Source organism: Columba livia, chromosome 1 (assembly GCF_036013475.1).
Source record: "Columba livia isolate bColLiv1 breed racing homer chromosome 1, bColLiv1.pat.W.v2, whole genome shotgun sequence".
Taxonomy (NCBI): Eukaryota; Metazoa; Chordata; class Aves; order Columbiformes; family Columbidae; genus Columba; species Columba livia.
In genome coordinates this window covers 145,970,151-145,989,015 of record NC_088602.1, presented here as the reverse complement: position 1 = coordinate 145,989,015, position 18,865 = coordinate 145,970,151, and the positions used below count along the sequence as shown (strand labels likewise).

At 49.9% G+C, this 18,865-nt stretch overlaps 1 protein-coding gene across 6 annotated transcripts in view; it reads right to left on the bottom strand.

The window, feature by feature from the left end:
• Window positions 1-6,433: 6,433 nt before the first annotated feature.
• Window positions 6,434-18,865, bottom strand: part of IQSEC3 (IQ motif and Sec7 domain ArfGEF 3) — a 106,312-nt gene continuing 93,880 nt past the window's right edge. For 2 of the 6 annotated variants that reach the window (XM_065035449.1, XM_065035483.1), the window contains 5 exons: window positions 16,713-16,874; window positions 15,821-15,913; window positions 15,118-15,161; window positions 14,955-15,034; window positions 6,434-12,881 (listed from right to left, as the gene is read on the bottom strand). In XM_065035449.1, the coding sequence (XP_064891521.1) occupies window positions 14,960-15,034; window positions 15,118-15,161; window positions 15,821-15,913; window positions 16,713-16,874 (374 nt within the window). In that variant the 3' untranslated portion in view covers window positions 6,434-12,881; window positions 14,955-14,959. The remainder of the gene's footprint in view (window positions 12,882-14,954; window positions 15,035-15,117; window positions 15,162-15,820; window positions 15,914-16,712; window positions 16,875-18,865) is intronic. The other 4 variants (XM_021284752.2, XM_065035476.1, XM_065035457.1 and 1 more) reach the window with 3 other exon arrangements.

Here is an 18,865-nt window from a genome sequence, read left to right as displayed (position 1 = left end):
CCTCTCCTGATGTCTGATCCTGTCTCTGTACAACTCCTGCTACTGGTCAGAGTCCACCTGAGCAACACAGGGGCAGGAAGAAAAAGCCTGGAAACTCTGAAACCTACCGATGACACCTGGGAGCTAGCTCTTAAAAATAGGTGCAAAGACCATTCTGATCACTGACATCTAAGGGAGGTGTCAGATGTTTTCCTCTCCCCCGCTGACAGTCCTCCACTGCCTCGATGGAGGGAAACAAGGGCACTGTGAAAGCAAAAGCCACAGCACTATACACCTCATGCATTTTAATAGCTTTCCGCCACTTTCTGCATCTTTAATAGTATGTTAAAGCGGTGCTTGTGGTCAGAGGTCCAGACAGGTGTTGGACCTGCTCAGAGCTGCGTGGTGGCAGGGACGTTACCACCCTGGCCATCAGGGTTTGTTCACCCCATCAGGAGGACTCCCTGGGTCTGGTGTCCCCCTCCGCAGCAAGTCAGGTGCCCTTTCCAGTGTAGGTCTTCATGTGTCCCCTCCTGTGCCCCAGTGGCAAGTATTTGGAGGGATGCCTGGGGGACCATTTCAGACTTTCCCCCAGCTTTAGTACTTGCCCTGGCACATCCCGAGGGGGCTGGGACCCATGTGCAGCTGTTAACCACTGGATAAAAGTTTTTGAGTCCCAGGGCTGTGCCCATTGGGGAGCCCAGATGATGGCCACTGGGACAGAGGCCCAAGGAGTGGCAGGGGACAGGGATGGCACCCAGTGTCACCACAGCAGCGCTGGTTGAGGTAGCACTGCCAAGGGCAGTGTGGGGCTCCTGCCAAGTATGTGTCCATCATCCCCAGGGTGCTGTCAGCCAGGAAGTGTCCATGTCTGGAGACGCTCAAGAGAGGTTAGTGCTGATACCTGATGGCCGTGACGCTGATGGAGATGCCTCCTGACAGCCTGGCATGATGCCGCTGCGCTGCCAAGAAAGCGGCGCCAAACTTCATCGGTGCCCCAGGGACCAGCCGCGGCCCCTCAGCTCACTGCAGCCTCAGAGGGCCCCATGGCCACAGTGCAGGGCAGGCAATCTGCCTGGGGGCACTCCTGCCCAGATGGTACATCTCTTGTGAGCCCAGGGAATGCCAGCAGAGAGGGCATGTCTACCCTGCTGGATGTTTTTCTCCCTTTGAAGGCTGCGTGGCTCAGAGAAGGTTCTTGGCTGGTTTGTGTTGGATCGTGCTATTCAGGAAAATACAAATAACCCCTCAATGACCCCATAAAGAAAAGCACCCATGAGTTTTGGGCTGACACTGCTGACCTGGCTTCAGACAAAACCTCCAAAGTCCAGATATGAGGTTCTTCAGTGCAAACTCAGCCCTTGCTGTCAGCCTGGAGCATGCTGCCTCCCGTCTGCTCAATAGCTCCAAGGCTGTGTGTGCTGTCTTGGAGGCACATCAGCCCCTGGGCTGGCCCTGGGGGACAAGGAGCAGGATGCAAGAGCACCCGTGCCTTGTGCCTCGGCACTCAGGCAATGCTGGACCCTGCCATGCTCCCTGCCCATCCCCAAACAGCCCGTGTGCCTTTTGGCCATAGCTCACCCTTGTCTGTGGGCTGAACCCAGCTGCCTGCCACCCCCTTGTCTGCCTATCCCTCTCACACCAGAACTGACTGACATGTCTGTAAAAATAACTCCTTGGTGGGAACGGAGAGAAGACACAGAGAGGGACCAGCGCTCTTGGTGGGAGGGTGACAACATCCCGCTCTGCCTCTCCCTGCCCTCCTGATGGTGCTCTGATGTCCCGGCCAGCAGAAGCTCTAGGTTGCCACCTGCCCGGCCTATGGCATGAGCGCTTTAATCTGTTTCTGAAGCACCAAATGTCCTGCAAGAAGGAGACTAAGAGCACTGGTATATCTGTCCCCTCTCTGCACTTACTGCAGGAGAAGGGATTAGGAATTATAATCTAAGATTCTTATTTTAAAGCAGCTTTTCAGCTCTGCGAGGGGAACCTCAGCATGATGCTCCAAGGGGAGCTGGGTGACAGAGTCACAGCCCCAGCCACAGTAGGCACTTGGGCAGCAGCAGCCAAGGCTCAGCAATGCCCTCTGGACTCCAGCAGTGGTTGCATGAGGTAACACTTTGGCAGGGAGGAGGGTGGGAAGTGGCGGGGGGCTCTGCAGCCCAGGGTCTTGTCCCATGGCTGGACACCTGCCTTGGCACCGCAGCGTGTGTCTGAGCGCTGGGTAGGTGCTGCTGTTGGGCTGAGCCAATGGATTTTTTGGGGTTTCTGGATGCTTTGAGAAGGAAGAGGGGTCTCTTCCTTTGGGGGTGGAGGGTGAGTCTGTATTAGCCATCACCATTTAAATGGGAGTGAGCTGGGTGAGTGTCACAGCCACAGTGAGAAGTGTGCAGCAGCACAGTTCCTTGGCAGTGTCCCAGTCACTGCCTGGAGGGGTATCACATGCATCCAGCCCCACAGGGGCTGCCGCCATCCCTGGCAGCACCACAACCCCCAGGACAGTCCCCTAGCTCTGGGAACTCCTCTGCAGAGCCCTGGCATCTGAGAGACATCTGCTGCCAGTCCCCCATGGCAGCATCTGCTCCTGGGATGCCATGTGCCAAATTGCACCAGCTCAATGTGTCCTGTGGCCCCTCACTGCCAGCAGCATTTGCTCTGGTGAGGCAACGTAATGTTTCTTACTTTGAACCCTTTCCCCCTGCTCCTTCTTCCCACTGCATTCATGGCAGACCTGTGTGAAATGTTAGCAAACTACTGTTTGTTTTTTTTTCTCCCTGCCATCTCTGGCACCTTTCCCTCTGTTAATTATTATAGCAGTGCCTCTTCTAGGGCAAGTAGACAGATGGCCAGGGTTTCATCTTTGAACAAGCTATTTAATAAAGGCCCCTGTTTTTCCCTTGCACTTTTTTTTCCTGGCTGCTTGTTCTGAGCTGCTGGATGGGTTGTCCTTTTCATGGGAGATGCCAGAAGATGTGAGCCGAGGCTGAAGGCTGAGGTCACATCCCAGGGGATGGGTATTTTTCTTTCACTGTAGAAATGGAAAATTATTCTGCTCAGGTTCATATGTCCCTAACTGAGCAATGCTCTCCCTCCCTTCAAAAAGACATGATGGGGAACTGGTCCCCACGGGGAGGTGAGAAGGGCTGAGTCCAATGCTGGCTCCTATGAGGCGGATCCTAAGTGCACAGAAAGCCGATTTAAGTGCTGAAACCAGCATGCTGCCTGCTCTCCGGCTCACGCTGCCATCGGCTGCATGGCTTTGCTGTGGTCCACTGGGTGCAAAGCAGGTAATTCCTTCTGCAGGTGGAGCGTCACAGGCTGTGGCTGGGAAGATGAGGGAGAACTAAGGTGGCAGGGATCGACCAGCCAGTAAGTGCGGCTGAAAGCTCAGATTCAGAAAGCTCAGTCTGGGATTTCCCCCTCACTGTTGCTGACTCCTGGGCCCTGATGGGGATGTACAATGATCTAAACCCTCCTGGACCATGCTCCAGGAGCAAGGAGAAAGCTTCCGTTTGCATGAAAGCAAAGACCAGGGAAATGAAAGGAGGCTTTGGGCACCAGTAGCTTTACGGCAATGCATCAGTGGAGACACGAGCACCAGGCAGCTGGTATGGCCAGGCTCACTTCAGTGACTATTTTCTCTGTTTTTAGCAGGCTTTCTCTGTACTTGGTATTCCTAAAGAGTTTTCAAAGCCAAGTGTCCTGGGGACTCGGTACCATTAGTGCTGACCTGTTTGGCAATGCCTGCTCCAGCAAGAGGGTTCGCATGTGTCTGGGCTCCCTGCACGGCAGGGCTGCAGCATCACTCACTGTTTTGTTTTCCCACACCTTTATTTCACCCTGCCTAGGAAGCCGAAGAGGGTTTTGGCGGCTTTTCTTGCCTTTTGCTTGGATAGTTACAGCAGTTGTAACATCAGCTATCCCAGGTCACTCCTGTTTCTGCCAAGGTTGCTTGTCCTGGCAGTGAAAAAGCCCCGCTCGAAGCATCACAGGAGGGCTGGCGTCCAACTAGCTGCTGTCAGAGCCCGGCTGGCAGCCCCCTGCACTACACTCTCTTGTTGGCATGGTCTGCCTGCATGGGGCTCAGCTGTTTCAGGCTGATCCAGAGCCAGCACAGAGATATCTACTGAGAATATATGGATTTGTGTTTTCCTACAGGGAACATTTTGTCCTCCTTCTCCTGTGCTGCCCAAATACTTTGCTCCAAGTTTTTTTTAGGAAATACAATGAACAGCTCTTTTCAAAAAGGGAGGATGGGGGAAGTGTCACAGGCAGTGGTGGGATGCAGGAGCGTGCAGAGGCAGCTGTGGCAGCGAGAGATGGCCATGACAGGGATGAGCATCCCTGTAGGGGTGAGCATCCCTCTAGGAGCAAGCACCCTCGCACTGTGGGGCTGCACATCATGCACAGGAGCATCAGGGTACCTCAGGCTGCTGCTGGTGCAGAGCCCTGCAAAACCACTGCCTTTCAGTGCACACCACCCTGGAGTAACCCAGCTCTTTCCCAGCCAGCTGTGGAAATGGCACGGGGTGGCAATGGAAGGACATGGACGGCTTTAGTGCCCTGTGGGTAAACACCAGTTTGCAGCCGTGTGTGGGAACAGGCTGCACTGTTATTTCTCATTTAGCAATGGGAAATTAATGAGAGTAGCAAAGAGGGGCTGCCAGCGCAGGGAAGTCCTGAGCATGCAGCTGGGTGAGGGGAGGAGGGCAGTTGCTCCTGTTGCTGGCACTTTTTGAGTTCTGTTTGATCAACAAGTCTATGAGGTCTTGATGGGGACAGATTTTTCAGCAGGGCCTGTTGCAATAGGACAACGAGTAATGGTTATAAACTAAAGGAGGGGAGATTCAGGATAGACATGAGGAAGAGATTTTTTACAATGAGGGTGGTGAAACACTGGCCCAGGTTGCCCAGAGAGGTGGTAGATGCCCCATCCCTGGAGACATTCAAGGCCGGGCTGGATGGGGCTCTCAGCAACCTGATCTAGTTGAAGATGTCCCTGCTCATGGCAGGGGGTTGGACTGGATGAGTTTTGAAGATCCCTTCCAACCCAAATTATTCTATGGTTCTATGAGTAGTCAGCATGAGGCTTCTGCACATTTGAGATAAAGAACTGAAATGTTTTTGCCTTCCCTAACGGGAGGCAATAGGAAGGTATACATGGAATATAATGATGGGCACATTTCACTTACAGTGTCTTTTGGTGCTACAGCATGGACCCTACAGCCCTATCAAGGAAGATCATTCCTTCTACCCTTCACTGCCTGCTTTTTTTTAAAATGAACTTGATGCTGTTTGGGAGACCCTACTCTTCATGAGGAGGAAGGCTTAGAAGACAGGACTCTTGTTTTCAATAAGTCACTGATGACTGTGCCGCACTATCAGACCACAAGGCTGGAGCATGGGTGTTAAATAAAAGAAGATCCTACCCTACATGCTTGAGAACAATCCCAGTTCATGGATTGTATGGGTCAAAGCAGAAAACACAGCTCCTCAGACAGCTTTTAACCTCAGTTGCACTTATTAGCTGCAGGAAAGATGCTCCAAGACCGGCCAGGTGTAACAGAGCTCCTAAACTGGTTAAATCCCACAGTCCTGCTCACCCATCATCCTCATCCTTGTGACACCTGCTTATTTCCAGCCACCTTTCTCAGGTGCACTATGTGCACAACTCCAGGTTGCCAGACTCAGGGTCTGGGCAGTGTCTTGCAGAGGGACACCTCTCCCCAAGCAGCTGGTGATGACAGGAAAGCTGAACCTGCAGGGGACAGTGGAGCCCATCTCTGTGATCAGCTGTGCCCCAGGCACCCCCAAGGCACCAATACAATCTTTCCAGAGTCCCCGAGTTGATGTGGAAAGGGGTCCATCACACCACGCACACAACAGTGACATTGCAGGCACTGCCCTCTTGCTGTCCCCCATCAGGGACGGTGACATGGCAGCTTCAGGTTTGCAGTAACCTTGCTGCCACCACACTGCTCCTCAGGGACTCTACTCTTTGTTTTGGTTTTGGGATGGGTATCTGACCCCAAGGACAAGGCCCATGAAGCGGGAGACAGCAGGAGCTGTAGTGCTGAGTTCTGCAGCAAGTCTTCTGCATTGTGCTTGACAGGGGAAGGGTGGAACCCACTTACAGAAAAGCACTTGAGGGATGTGCTTAATCTAAAGTCCATCTTAAAAGTTTCAGAGAAAAATTGCATCTCAAAAATTCTCTGTGGAAAAGAGCAGCATATTTTGATCAACTCTGAATGCATTATATATATGTTATTGCACATTATGCATACTGTATAGATATAACAGTGTACAAATGCAAGATGACAGTGGTGGTATATGTTTTTTGGATTATCATCTCTTTGTACCAGCATTAGCTTTATGTGTCTACATGGTATTCATCCCGAAGGGACCTGCCATCTTCCAATTAAAAATAGTATCTGCACATCGGAGCAAGTTAAGCGTATTTCACATGTAGACAATCTGTTTTTATTGCTTTCATCTTTACAGCCATGTGTGTGATCTAAATATCAGGCAGAAACTTCTCCAATAATAACCTCCTATTTCAAAACATCTTAGAAAATGACTGTTTGGGATGGGCTGATTTATAATATATCTGTGGCACACAAAACCATGAACTTAAGCCTCTGATTCCCTGGGAAATTTCCTGTCTGTGTCTCAGAGGGATTTCTGTCCTCCTGAGTATTTCAGCATGGCCCTGGGGACCTAAGGGGTTCAAAGGAAGCCAGCAAAGAATTTGCAACCTATAGACAGGGCTTTTTAGCAGGTGCAATCTGAGCACAGCATCTGTTTGACTCAGCTGCAGAGATGTAGGTTGCCTTCCCCCACCCATCCCAGGGCAGAGCTACTCTGTGTGCACGTGTGTCTCTGATCATCTTTCTCATCCCTGTGCAGAACTTCGCAAAGGTCAGTTTCATTAACCTTAGGGTTATGGTTCGTGTAAATATGTGCGTGTATCTGATTTGCATGGGAAATGTCTTTTTCCTTAAGTGTCTCCTGTCCAAATTTAACCAAGCCTGAGCCTATGTTGTTTGCGAGATGTGCTGCAATGGCAAGTGCAGCCGGCACAGCTGTGCTGCTCAGGCAGCGCACGGCTGCATAGGCTTTTCTGCACGGCATGTTCGGCTGCATGGACAGTCGAGGTGCCTACATGTTATCTGCCATATAGCCCTACACATTGGCAGATGGTGTGTGCATTAACACACAGTATGTGCTGATGTCTCTGGGTGCATGACTTTCTCCCTGGCCAGCTGGCGCCCAACACACGCGTTGGCACACGCGGCTTGCGGAGCTGCTCTCCTTGCCGCAGCGCGCACACGCGGGCACTTTGCGTGGATGTGTGACCTCCTTCCCCAGGGGCGCAGAGATACACGGACATGAGCAGAGGGCTTGGGGCTGGCTCTGCTGTGTGCCAGAAAGATGTAAAGCAAGGAGCAGCAGCGCAGAAGGGCTTTACCTCCCCCACCCGCTCCATCCCCCTTTTCCTCTCTGCCTCACTGCAGGGGTGAATTTCACATTGAGTTGCCATCTCTTGGACAAGATTATTTCTTCCTGGTTTCCTCTGGATTTGTCCTCAGAGAGCCTGAGCGCTGAGCTGCCTCCTGCTGCATCCCATGAAGAATCAGCAGCAGCGGCGGGGGCAGCTGTCCCCGAGGCCAGCGGGAAGCCAGGATGCTCCGCGGTCCCTGGGAGCCGACCCTTGGTGTGCGTCCCTGTGTCTGCGCACACCAATGGAGCCCAGGGGACACGGGGATGAGGGGGAGGCTGAGGCAAAGACGACATTAGTGCACAAGTGACATATCTCAATATAATTTCTAAAACTCTATTAATCGAACAGATAAAATACCTCTGGTCTATTTTTTGTTATTTTGTTACAAAATATTAGCCATTTGGACTCTTCGCTAGGTGTGACCACACCGCTTTTCCCCACTGAAGCTTTTCTTGGTGATATTTACAGCAGGAAACAAGTACAGACAGACAGGTGCTTTCAAAAGCCTACACACAGGTAACATTTCTGTTGTTAGGTTGTTTGTTTGATTGTTTGCAAAAGACACATTCAGATGGGGTTGTGAGTAGTGTTGAAGAGCTGGGTGACTTCAAAGCTGCTGTCCCAGGCGTGGCTGGGAAAGAGCGGGCAGGACAAGGACAGCTCTAGCTCACGAAACACGGCCGGCAATCCCTGGAGCCTACACTAGCACAGTGAGGCGGCTGGTGGAGCGGGAGACGGGGGAGCTTGCTCAGCAACTCGCATTTCAAAGCAGAGACTGTGCCAAGCAGCAGCTTCCTTGATTTAGGGCTCGGATTCATTTTGGAAACCTCACAAACACATGCAGATAGTTGCAGGTTGAGCCTTCTGAAAAACATGTAACAAAACTCAAACTCTTACAGCTCAGAGGCCCTCAAATACTTCCAAATCTGGTGGTATATTCTTCTTGAAGAAGTCTGAGCATTTATGAAATTCTGGTTGTGGACCATACTCACACCTTTCAGCTACAGGGAGGAAAGGAGACACGAACAGTTGGATGATTTGAAGAACTAAGTGTTGCCACCACAGTGGCCCAGATTATGGCATTAAAAGTACTACAGCAGCAAACAAACACTGCATTAAACCCGAATTGTTTGCCCAAAGCTTGATTCTCCTGTCACATTTTTCCATCCCTTTGCTACTGGTATAAACAGATTAATCTCACTGGACCTGCACCAGAATGAGCGAGAGAATCGGGCCAGAGCCTGACAGTTTGTGTGTGGCAGCTCTCAGGAACACCTTGCTCTCTGCCACCTTCCAGCAGAGCCACCTTTTGTTTGGCCACTGAGTACCTAACACTCACTGCAGAATGCTCTTTACTGGGTTTCTCTTTTCTCTCTCCCCCTTATCCTTTTTTAATGTAGAAAGGTATGAATTTGACAGCAAAAAGTCACTGGTTTATTTGGGTCAGACTAATCTCTGCAGCAGCTTCCTGCCTGATCCCACCACCTGGAAAATTGTGCTAGGTTCACGATCAGAATCACCACTGCAAGAGCTGGTGATTTTTCTTTGGGCTGGTCCCTCTGGGCCAGTTGTGGTACAAATTTCACCCTTCATTAAAGTTGTCGCTGACACACTCCTTCTAGCCTGCACCCTGTCAGCCGTCAGTCTGTGTGCAAGGGTGTCTGTTCACAGTACTACTGCTACACTGAGTCTGTGTGTCTTGCTTGCATGAGGGAGGGCTGCGGGAGCAGACAACACAATAGATCAGATGAGGTGTAGACATGCTTTAAAGTGCTTGTCATCCTTCGAGACCAACCTTCAAAGGAAAAAAAACAAAACAAAACCAACATATTTTGAAGTAATGTCCGAAGGGCTCAGCTACACAGTAGAATTTAGAGCAACTTGTTCCACGACAACCTGGAATAGAGCGTTTAGGTGTCTCTCCAGCTAAACCTGACAGAAGATGTTGCAGCCAGCAGGTCAGAAGACAGCAAGGGTTGTCTATGTTTGCTTCTCTGTCCAAAGCTCAAGGCCAGCAGTAGCCTTTGCAAGGTCAGGTAAAAGGAGCCAACTCGCCCTGAGAGGCTGCTGTGCCGCAGGTACTCCGGCATTTCAGATAACACACTTCCATCCTTCACCCAGCAATAAGAAGGAAGCGTCCTTATTTCTTCTTTACATTCTTGTAAATCTCCCAATCAATTATTAAAGCAGCAAACCTCTCTTGTAGGAACTTCATAGACATTGTTATAAATATTTTATCTAAAAAAATTATTTCATCAAGTACCTTAAGGTTTTTGTTGTTGTCACTTTGTGTTAAATGTCAAGTAAAATCTAATTTATTTATTTTAACACACACAGAGAGACCTTGAGCAGCTCACTGCACTCTGGGAAAAAAAACAAGCAAGGACTGCCATTCCTCTCAGACACCCAAGTAACAGCTGAGACGGGAGAGCAGTGCCAGTGCCTCCTGGATACCACCACTCTCACCGCAGCAGTGAGTGCAAATAAAATGGCAGCCACTTGCTACATTGGCCAGACAATAGCAGATGCCACACAAATGCTATCCCAGGAAGCTATTGGCAGGTTGGATGAGAGCCCAGCTGCTGTGAGCCAGCGGGGTGTCACCTTGGAGGGAGATAGCAGCAGATCAGGCCAGCTGTGCCTCACAGCTGGCTGGAGGGTGAGCCCTGGCTGGGGGTGAGGACCTCTCCCCAGGGCCAGTTTTGAGATGTGCAGCATCCTCACTGCCCCGGGGGGCTGCCTAGAAGAAAGCTTCTCTGGTCTGGAGGGAGTCTGGGCTTCCCTTGAGGGCTTTCTAGCAATCCTTTCTGTCTTCTACTTCCACAGTCCTCCCTGAGGCTGCGCCTGTTGGCTCCTGGTCAGTACATCTCCTATTGCGTATAAAAGTGGCAGCCTAGTGCCCTGCTCCAGAGAGATAAGCAAAAAATTTAGACCTGTTGGCACACCTGGGTACTTGGGTCAGGCTCAGAAATAAGGGGACCTGAAAGTAAGCAGGCTCTGGCCCTGGGGGGTTTGACCCCAGCCTCTGCCCGCTTCCCTAACCCCAGCTGGGCTTATGCCCCGGGCAAATCTGTGAACTCTTTCATCTGAACACTTCAGCAGAGCCAGTAGACATCCCAAAAGCACTGAGGAGAGCCAGTCCCTGATGCACTGTGGATTTTGTCACTGACAATAGCCTCCAGAGATGAGCATACTAGCATAATCTCTAAGGAAATTGCTCTGTGGCTTTTACCCCACAAGGTAAAAGCGAGTTTCCTGCATCTGCCTTCACTGCCTCTTTTTCCCTGACATTTTGCACATCCCCATCACTGCCAACAGCTTCTGCCACTCCTCATCCAACAGCTGTGTCATCGGCACCCAGTGCTCATGTCTCACTCTTGTATGGGAACATAATTTCTTTCCCTCTTAAAATAAAATAAAAATAAAGACCCTAAAAGGCATTCTGTCCTATTTTAAAATCCTAAAGTTGATCTTCTTAAGCCTCGAAGAGAGATAGAGCGAGACCAAAGCCTTTAAGCTAATTAATACCTTCCCCTCCCTACTGCTCAAAGAGATTTTTTTTTCTAAAAATACATCCATAGTCCATTTTTAATGCTGTCTTCCTTCACATCAGTGTCCCCAATAAAGCAGAGGAGCTGAGCTGTCTTCTCTATCTCAGGATCTTCCCCTCCCCTCACTTTGAAGCTGGGATGGGGAGGGAGAGAAGAGGCCCTGGAGTCTGGTATCTGGGCAGCTATTCTATAGGAAGGGCTGATGGAGGCGACAGTATAGGGAGGCAAGAGATACAGATGGGATACAGACCTCACACGGGTGGTCTCTAAAAAGCCCCTTCTGTCTAACACAGTTGGAAGAGCCCACGTGAAGGGATCATCCACGTCAGAAGGTGAACATAACACTTGGCTTTGCTTTCAGAATATAAAAAACAGGTGGGCAGGAAACACAAAACCAGCTTGAAGGAGGACAGCAGAGGTGCGTTTGTTTTATGCTAAAGACAATCTTTGTGTGTGTGTGTGTGTGTGTGTGTGTGTGTGTATGTTGAGGTGGGAGGGCACTTCTTGGTGCCATCTCTTTGGAAAAGTACTTATTCCAGGAAGATTCCTGGGCTCAATCCTTCCCTTCTGCTCCCTCAGAACTGCTTGGTGTTTCCTTTAGTAAGCATGCGCCGTACATACGCTACCATACAGGTGTATTTACATGTGATGAGGTCTGCCAGGTCTCAGCAGAGGTCTCTGGTACAATGCTCCAATATAACAACAGAAAGAGTTTTGGTGTTCAGAGTGAGGCCATCTTTGCGTTGCACTGCAGCTCAGGACAGTCTCTCCTTCTCTTGAGATCTCTTCCACTCATGCACTCCTTCGCTTGGAACCGGCTGCTGCAAGGAGATAGTATCTGAAGAGCGATGAGGAGAAAGCATGGCCAGCAGCACAAGTTCTCAGCTCTAGCTTAGCAGGCAGCAGCAGCAGTGGGAGGGAGAACTCCACCCCCGGGAGTGCCCCAAGGTCGGTCCTTGGCACGGGTGAGTCTGTTTCTCTCCGAGGCTGGCGAAGTTTTGAGGTGGGTACAAGCCTATGGCCAGGTAAATGCAAGGCAGGGAAGGAGGCTGAGGAGTAGCAAACGGAAGACACGGTGCCTATAAAGCAGCAGGTCATCAAGCCTCTCAGGAACAGGGCAGCAAAGTGCTACTCGGGGACAGCACGAGCAAGGGAGGCCAGCAGGGCTGGCAGGGTGTGAGGATGTGTGAGCATGTAGGCTGGCGGTTTCTACAGATGGCTCCTCACAATTAGCATCATCTTGAGGGGAGACAAGGTAAGAGTTAGGTCTGTCAGCTTTTTTTTTTTTCTTTTCTTCTTCTTTTACTAAAAAATAATTCACAAACTAGATCTCTGTAGGCAGAAAGGGTCCCCGGGAGGTCGTGGGGAAGGGAAGCAGGGAAGTCTGTGCTGTTTTGGTGCTGGTGGTGTGGCTACACGAGGCTGCGTGAGCCACTGGAGTACCTGCGCCTCTGAAGCAGGGAGCTGGGGGGACAATACTGGTGGGGGTGGTTGTAGGGGGGTGGTGGAGGTGGGAGGGGAGGCTGATGGACCAGCTTCATGGGGGTCCCGGAGAGCCCACTGCCCACACCGCGCCAGGGGGTGGAGGTGCAGGAATCGGAGGTGACGTAGCGTGTCAGAGTCTGGTTGAGGGCCGGCTCCATTCGAGCGAGGCACGGCTTGTCCAAGACAATGACTTTGACAATCTGCTGGCACTGTACAAGTGTCCCCGCCGAGGCGGGGTGCGAGGGCACCAGTGCTGTCTCCAGCCGCTCCCGTGGCATGTTAAGACGCATGCTGGGCTGCATTCCACTCTCGGGCCCCAGGGCGGAGTTGTGCTGGTACGTTTGAAGCCTGTTGTGAATTGACACCTAGTTTAGAAACAGCCAAAGAAGCATTAAATGTTACAAGACTTTTCCCATCTGCTGCTACTGGCTGCCCTGAACCCGCGCCACCAGCCGGCCTCATGTGCATTAAACCCGCCCCCCCCCCAAATAAAAAAACAGAACGGGAACAACCCCTGGCTGCACAGTCCCCCCTAATGGTCCCATCATCCCAATCTAGGCCTAAGTGCCCCTGTCCTTTCCACCATGTAAAAGGTAACAGGGCCGGCGTTCCCAAATGCAGAGCAACTTTGATTATCCAAATGGCACAGGGAACGCAAGTCAACTCTGTAAGTGGAGGCATCCGTGAATTCTCATGGTAATGAACAGACCTGGGAGGTCATGCCCTTGTCCCCACCAGCAAAAAGGAGAGGGGAACCAGACAGCAAGGTTTCAGATAATCGAGGTTGTGTATTTCAGCAAAATGACAGTAGCTGAATCTGAGATAGAGAGAGACAGAGAGACTCAAGCCTTTCCCAGCTCCCTGCCTCTCTGAGTAGGAAGGTACACCACATGACTGGCTAATCTGTTTACAAAGGAAAAAGCAGAAATCTGATATACTCTAGCAAAAGGCAGCTCCCTCTGATCCATTTGATGGTTTGTCAGTGAAAGGCAATGATTTAAAAAAAAAAAAAAAAAAAAGAAAGAAAAAATGCTTGTCTAGCTCATACAATGATAAAAGAAATTCATGATGAAATGGCAGCAGATTAGATAATCTCAAAGAAATGGAAATGCTCCTCTGCTGGCAGAGTATTACTTGGGCAGCTGAAAGGGGGAAGGGAAGCAGGAGGTCATCAGGGTCCCCACAGAGAGATGCTGATAATGGAGTCAAATAATGGAGCTCTCTGAGTCCAGTTTGAAAAGGAGGAGCTGGCCTGGACTGGAGGTCCCTAGCAGGGAAGCACAGCAGGAAAATGGTGCTTCCCAAACGGTGGATGAAGTTACAGCTCCTCCCGGCATGGACATGAGCTGATGGAGACCCCAAAGTTGCCAGCTCAAAACAGAATGTCGGTCAAGTGATGAACCCTGGGTAGGAAACAAATGTTTGTGGACTGGTATGGTGCTTTCAGCTAAGCAGGGGTACAGATGGGCAGATGGGACAGTGGGGGTGCCCTGATGGTCTGGCATGTTGGGCAGCAGTGCCAGCAAGTGGGAAGGAGGAGCGGTGGAGTGGTCAAGCTTCCCACCATGCTGGAACAAGGATGAGCTGTCTGTCCCTGCTCAAGCATGGAGGTTGCTCAGGCTCACTGCACAGCAGGACGTAATATTGTGTCAATATTTATTCAGGCAGTGGGACATGCCCTAGGAAAAACTGGTTGCTGGGCCTCAAAACCCTAATGGTGTTAGGACACATGGAAGCCATTCTCAGCAAGGAAATTCTCCTCCCAACAAGAATAGCAAATTGGCTGGGAGAGGTGCCTTCCCCAGGAAAGGGGTGTCTGTAGGGAAATGGGGTGCTCTTCAGGGAAAAGAAGCAGTACCCACTCCCCACAGAAAAGCTGAACTCTCCAAAGTAAATATACTATGACAAGAGGGGAAGGAACTATCCTGAAAAAGGGCAAATTCAGGGCAATGGAGATATTCCAGACAGCGAGAGAGTAGGAAGTAGTAGATAAGATTTTCAGTGTGAAGATCACATTTTCCTGTTTCCCCACAGGCAGTGGGAGTATGGGTGTCTGTGAAGAAACAGGCAACCCACTGGATGCTAGACATCCCTGCAAAGATAGACGTATATACGACAGCCAAGCTCCCTACCTAGGAAGGTGAAGCTCTAGGGAAAGTTTCTGGTATACAAAGGCCATGCTCAATCCCCTTCAAGGGGAGATGGAGAGAAAGAGCTGCAGAGATTTTGCAGGAAAGCTGGGCTGCGGGGAACTTGCATGTGATGCTGCATGGAGTTAGCATGTCAGGGAAGTCTATAGTGGGGTTCTCAGTCTCCCCGTAAGCAGTGGCGTGGGTTAGTCTACAGCGTTTGGGAGCTTGGTCCATGAGGGATGTTACAGTTATAAAAACGGATTGAAAATGCTTTGAAGTTTAGTTTGGATTTGAAAGTTGTATTACCCGTCCTAGCAGTAACTTTTAATTGTATCTCTGGAAATTGGTAAAATTGTCAGTCTGGCTGGGGAGGCATTGATTAAAACCTGAGAAAAGAAACAACAGAGAATGTGAGAAGAGCTGAAGTGAGAGAAAATTACTTACCTCAGCTGCTCTGCACTCTACTTACCTCCACTGTGCTGTCCGAGACTTTCTCTCCCAAATCCTTCTTGCCTTTGAAACAAAACAAAAGATCTCATTTAGGAGGTCTGTACCTCTAATCAAGAGCTGGCCCTCATGTTGTGGACTGGAAAGCTAAAGGGAGAGGCACAGGGCCAAACAAGACTCTCAACTGCAAGAAGAAATTCAGGCCCTCTTGAAACCTGATAGCTGCTTAGTGGGGTAGAGGGAGGCCCCTTTGAGGTCCTATCCTTAGGTCCTGATCTCAGTGCCATTCTAGTGAGTTGGTAGTCACTCACCTCTGCACTTGATTTTTGCTGGCATGCAAGCCAAGGCATGAATGGTCACAAAGCCCTTCATGCAAAGAGGCTGGTCCAAAGTGTTGGTGAAGAGGCTGGAGGAAGGTGATAGCGCAGTTACTCTTTTGTGTCAGTTCAGGGAAGAAAAACTGGGACAGGTTCTCTAGCAGCTACCTGTGCTCCACCAGTAATGTCTCTTTGCTAGACGTTACAGCTACAGACTGGGTAATGAGATTTTAATGGCTCTTCTAGGATATTTGAAGAGTGCATATGTTCTCATATTTCCACTATATGCCCAAGGCTAAAGGATACAAAACTGATCATTTCTTTTTGCAGATATTCTCACATGAATCAGTGAGAACACATTTGAAAAGGCAGCACTCCTTAAGCAAGAGAGGTTGGGTGTCCTCTTACCTGTTGGAGAGCCTTGCTTGGACTGCAGTTCCATCTGGGCTCCGTTGGTCCTTAATGAGAGAGTCTTTGCCCCTTGCTGTTTCTCCAGCTCCCCTGCAAGACAGACATAAGGAAGTGAATGAGGGATGGAGGGAAAGACACCAGTGTATTGAAGTAGCAACGTGGGAAGTCAGCGCAGAGAATTAATGCAAGAAAATTAAAAGAGAGTGACAAGAAGGGAGGGAGAGAGGAACAGCCAAGAAAAAAAAACAACTAAAAAACAACAACAAAAACAGAAAATGGAGAGGACTTGACATGTGGAGAAGCTTGTATATCTCCATACAACCTTCTGTGTATGACCTGCATTTATACAGAATAGGTTATTGCTGCACAAGAGGGGACCACTGATGATGAGCTACTTTGGCTCATCAGTTTATAAATAAAAGGCCACCAAAGGCTACATGGACATCTAATCTGTGTAAGATAGGCCACAGAGGGACACAGTACAGACTTCTTGTTCCCTAGACATTCCTGGTGTGAAGGACAACTCTGCTAAGGCTACGAGACCTGTCCTGTACTTCCCAGATATCTACAGATCATATCTGCATAGTTAAAAGAGTATAAGATGGAGAAGAGTCTTCTGGCTTCACTATTCCAGGCCACTGTCTAATACATCCTGTTTCATAAGCATCATAAGTAGTTATGTTCTTCCATTTTTCCTGCTAGCAGGTGGTGACAGAGCCTGACTGCTTTTTCCACCCTATCAATGAACACAAGAACAATTCTGTGCAGACTTGTGCTACTCATTCTCTTTACTACTGTTCCTGAAGAACCCATTTCTTTTACTCTTTCTCCCTTGTAGACAAAAGCAGTGTGATGGCATTGGAGTGTGAATTGTATTAGAGGTCCTTACATTCAATTCGTATCTGCTCCAGCTCTGTCACTTCTGCTATTGATTCTTTCAGATCTTCCACAAACTTCTGCATTTCCTCAGCACCGAGAGCACAGAAGTGTAGTACCTGTTTCTTCTCTGAGCCTGAAACTGGAGTCACCAGTGTGATACCATGGGGGTAATCTGTAAAGAAGATGTGTCAACAAAATAAAGAGGCGTTAGGCATTCTTGCTGGAGTAGTTGGCTGCTTTGGTACCTCTGCAGGACAGAGAGTTTCCAACATGAGTCTGAAGAAATGGCACACCTAGAGTTTGTCACACTGCAAACTGTGGGAACCTGCAGCCTTGCAGCCCTCCAAGGCAACAGAAGATAGACCAAGCTGCAGCAGCAAGGCAAGTGCCACCAGCACCACAGCACTGCCAAAACCAGAAAACTCCAGCGCAGGTACACTTAGTGCAACATTGGTTCTGGGAACCTGAGAACAGAGGTAGGACTGTAAAGCTCTTCTGAATAGTATATATGAGGCCAACACCACTTCTCCTGTGGGAGATACAGCAGGAGAGGCTGGCTCCTGGAGTCAAAGCCAGAACAGCCAATAAAATCCACAGTGGCAGGACTTCTCCCCAGTCTCTACTTTCATCAGCAGAGAACATGGCAGGGGTGTTAGCACAGCATGGGTGGGGAGATGTGCTGTGCAGAGAGAATGGTAAAGAGAAAGATGTGGGTTGGACTCCATAATCCTTGTGGGTCCCTTTCAATCCAGGACATTCTATGATTCTATGGTTTGTAGATCTCCACTTAGTACTGCCCAACTGGCAAAACACATGGGGATGTAAATAAAAAGGACATTTCCAGAGAGTGGAAATATCACAACAAAAGGCCTTATGTTTTAAAGGTCAAGTTGAGTGCAGAGAGGTGGTGGCTGGAGATTCAGCCAACAGAAGCAGGAGAATAAGGCTGTGCAGAAAACTTGCTATGCTTGTGACTGGACTTTCTCTACCTTTTGCTCAACGGCCAGTGGTTTCAATCCCTTTTCTTTTTCCCTCTCACCTTTACCTGCATTTAATGTCTCCCTCTGTCCTGCTTTTTCCTTCACTGCTCCTGCATCTGCCTGCCTTCCCCACCATCTTCCTTTATCAATCTTTACTGCTATTTGCTGCCAGCCCTCAGCTCACCCTGTTTGTGTCCCAGTCCCCTTTTCCCACCCTCTGTCTGTCTCATCCGTTCAGATCACAAGCTCTTTAGGACATCTGCTTTTCTGTTTTTGCAACAGGATGCCTTTGCCAGGAGATCTTTGGGCACTCCCAGGATAGTCATGATATCCCTGAAAGCTGATCCCAGCTCTGATGGTGCCTCCTGGAGATGCTCGGTTATGAATAACTCTTTTGTACATACAGGGATGTGAAAGCCTCTGCCTGCTGCAGAGGGTCAGGTGTTGAGAGAGTGACTCATCCTGCCCATAGGGCAGAGGGAGGATGTCAGAAACTTAGTATAGCCACAGTACTGCTACAGTCTTCCTTCCTTGCAGCATGTTGTGCAGGTGCTGAAAAAAACCCCAGTGGGCATCAGTCATGCTTGCCTAGGACTGCTGTGCAGCCCCTCTCCCGGTGCCAGTAGGAAGCCTGCCTGTTTCTGGAACTTCTCCACCGCACAACCAGCCTCAATCATGACACATCATGGCTCTATTCCCAGACCATCAAGGTCAGGCTGACTAGGGCTGGCCTCTCGCCATGCTTTGGTGGGTGCTGTTCCAAGGGCTCTGCTTCTGTCTTGGGAAGCATTCAGCACAGCCTGGCACAATGCAGGGAGGCAGCAGCAGCACCTGAGCCTTTATCAATGTCAAAGGTAGAGGTGGGAGTTGTGACTCTGGGCATGAGGGGAGAAGGGCTAAAGCTGGCAGCAGCAGCTCTGTCACGGAGGTTCTCCACATGCAGTTGGATCCTGAGAGCTCAGTGAGATTTATCTGGGGATTGATTCCCTCATTTCTCCTCACTAGTGCTCTCTCTGCCACCATGGCAAGCCAGATCCTTCAATGAGCTTAAATGGGAGCTCAGACTTAGCGAGAGGTACCGGGGACCTCTTCTCAACACACTGTACCTGCACAGTGATGTCCTCAGCACCAAGCCTCAGTTTCCTCCCCTCCACTTTTAACCCTGATGGAATCCTCTTCTGAT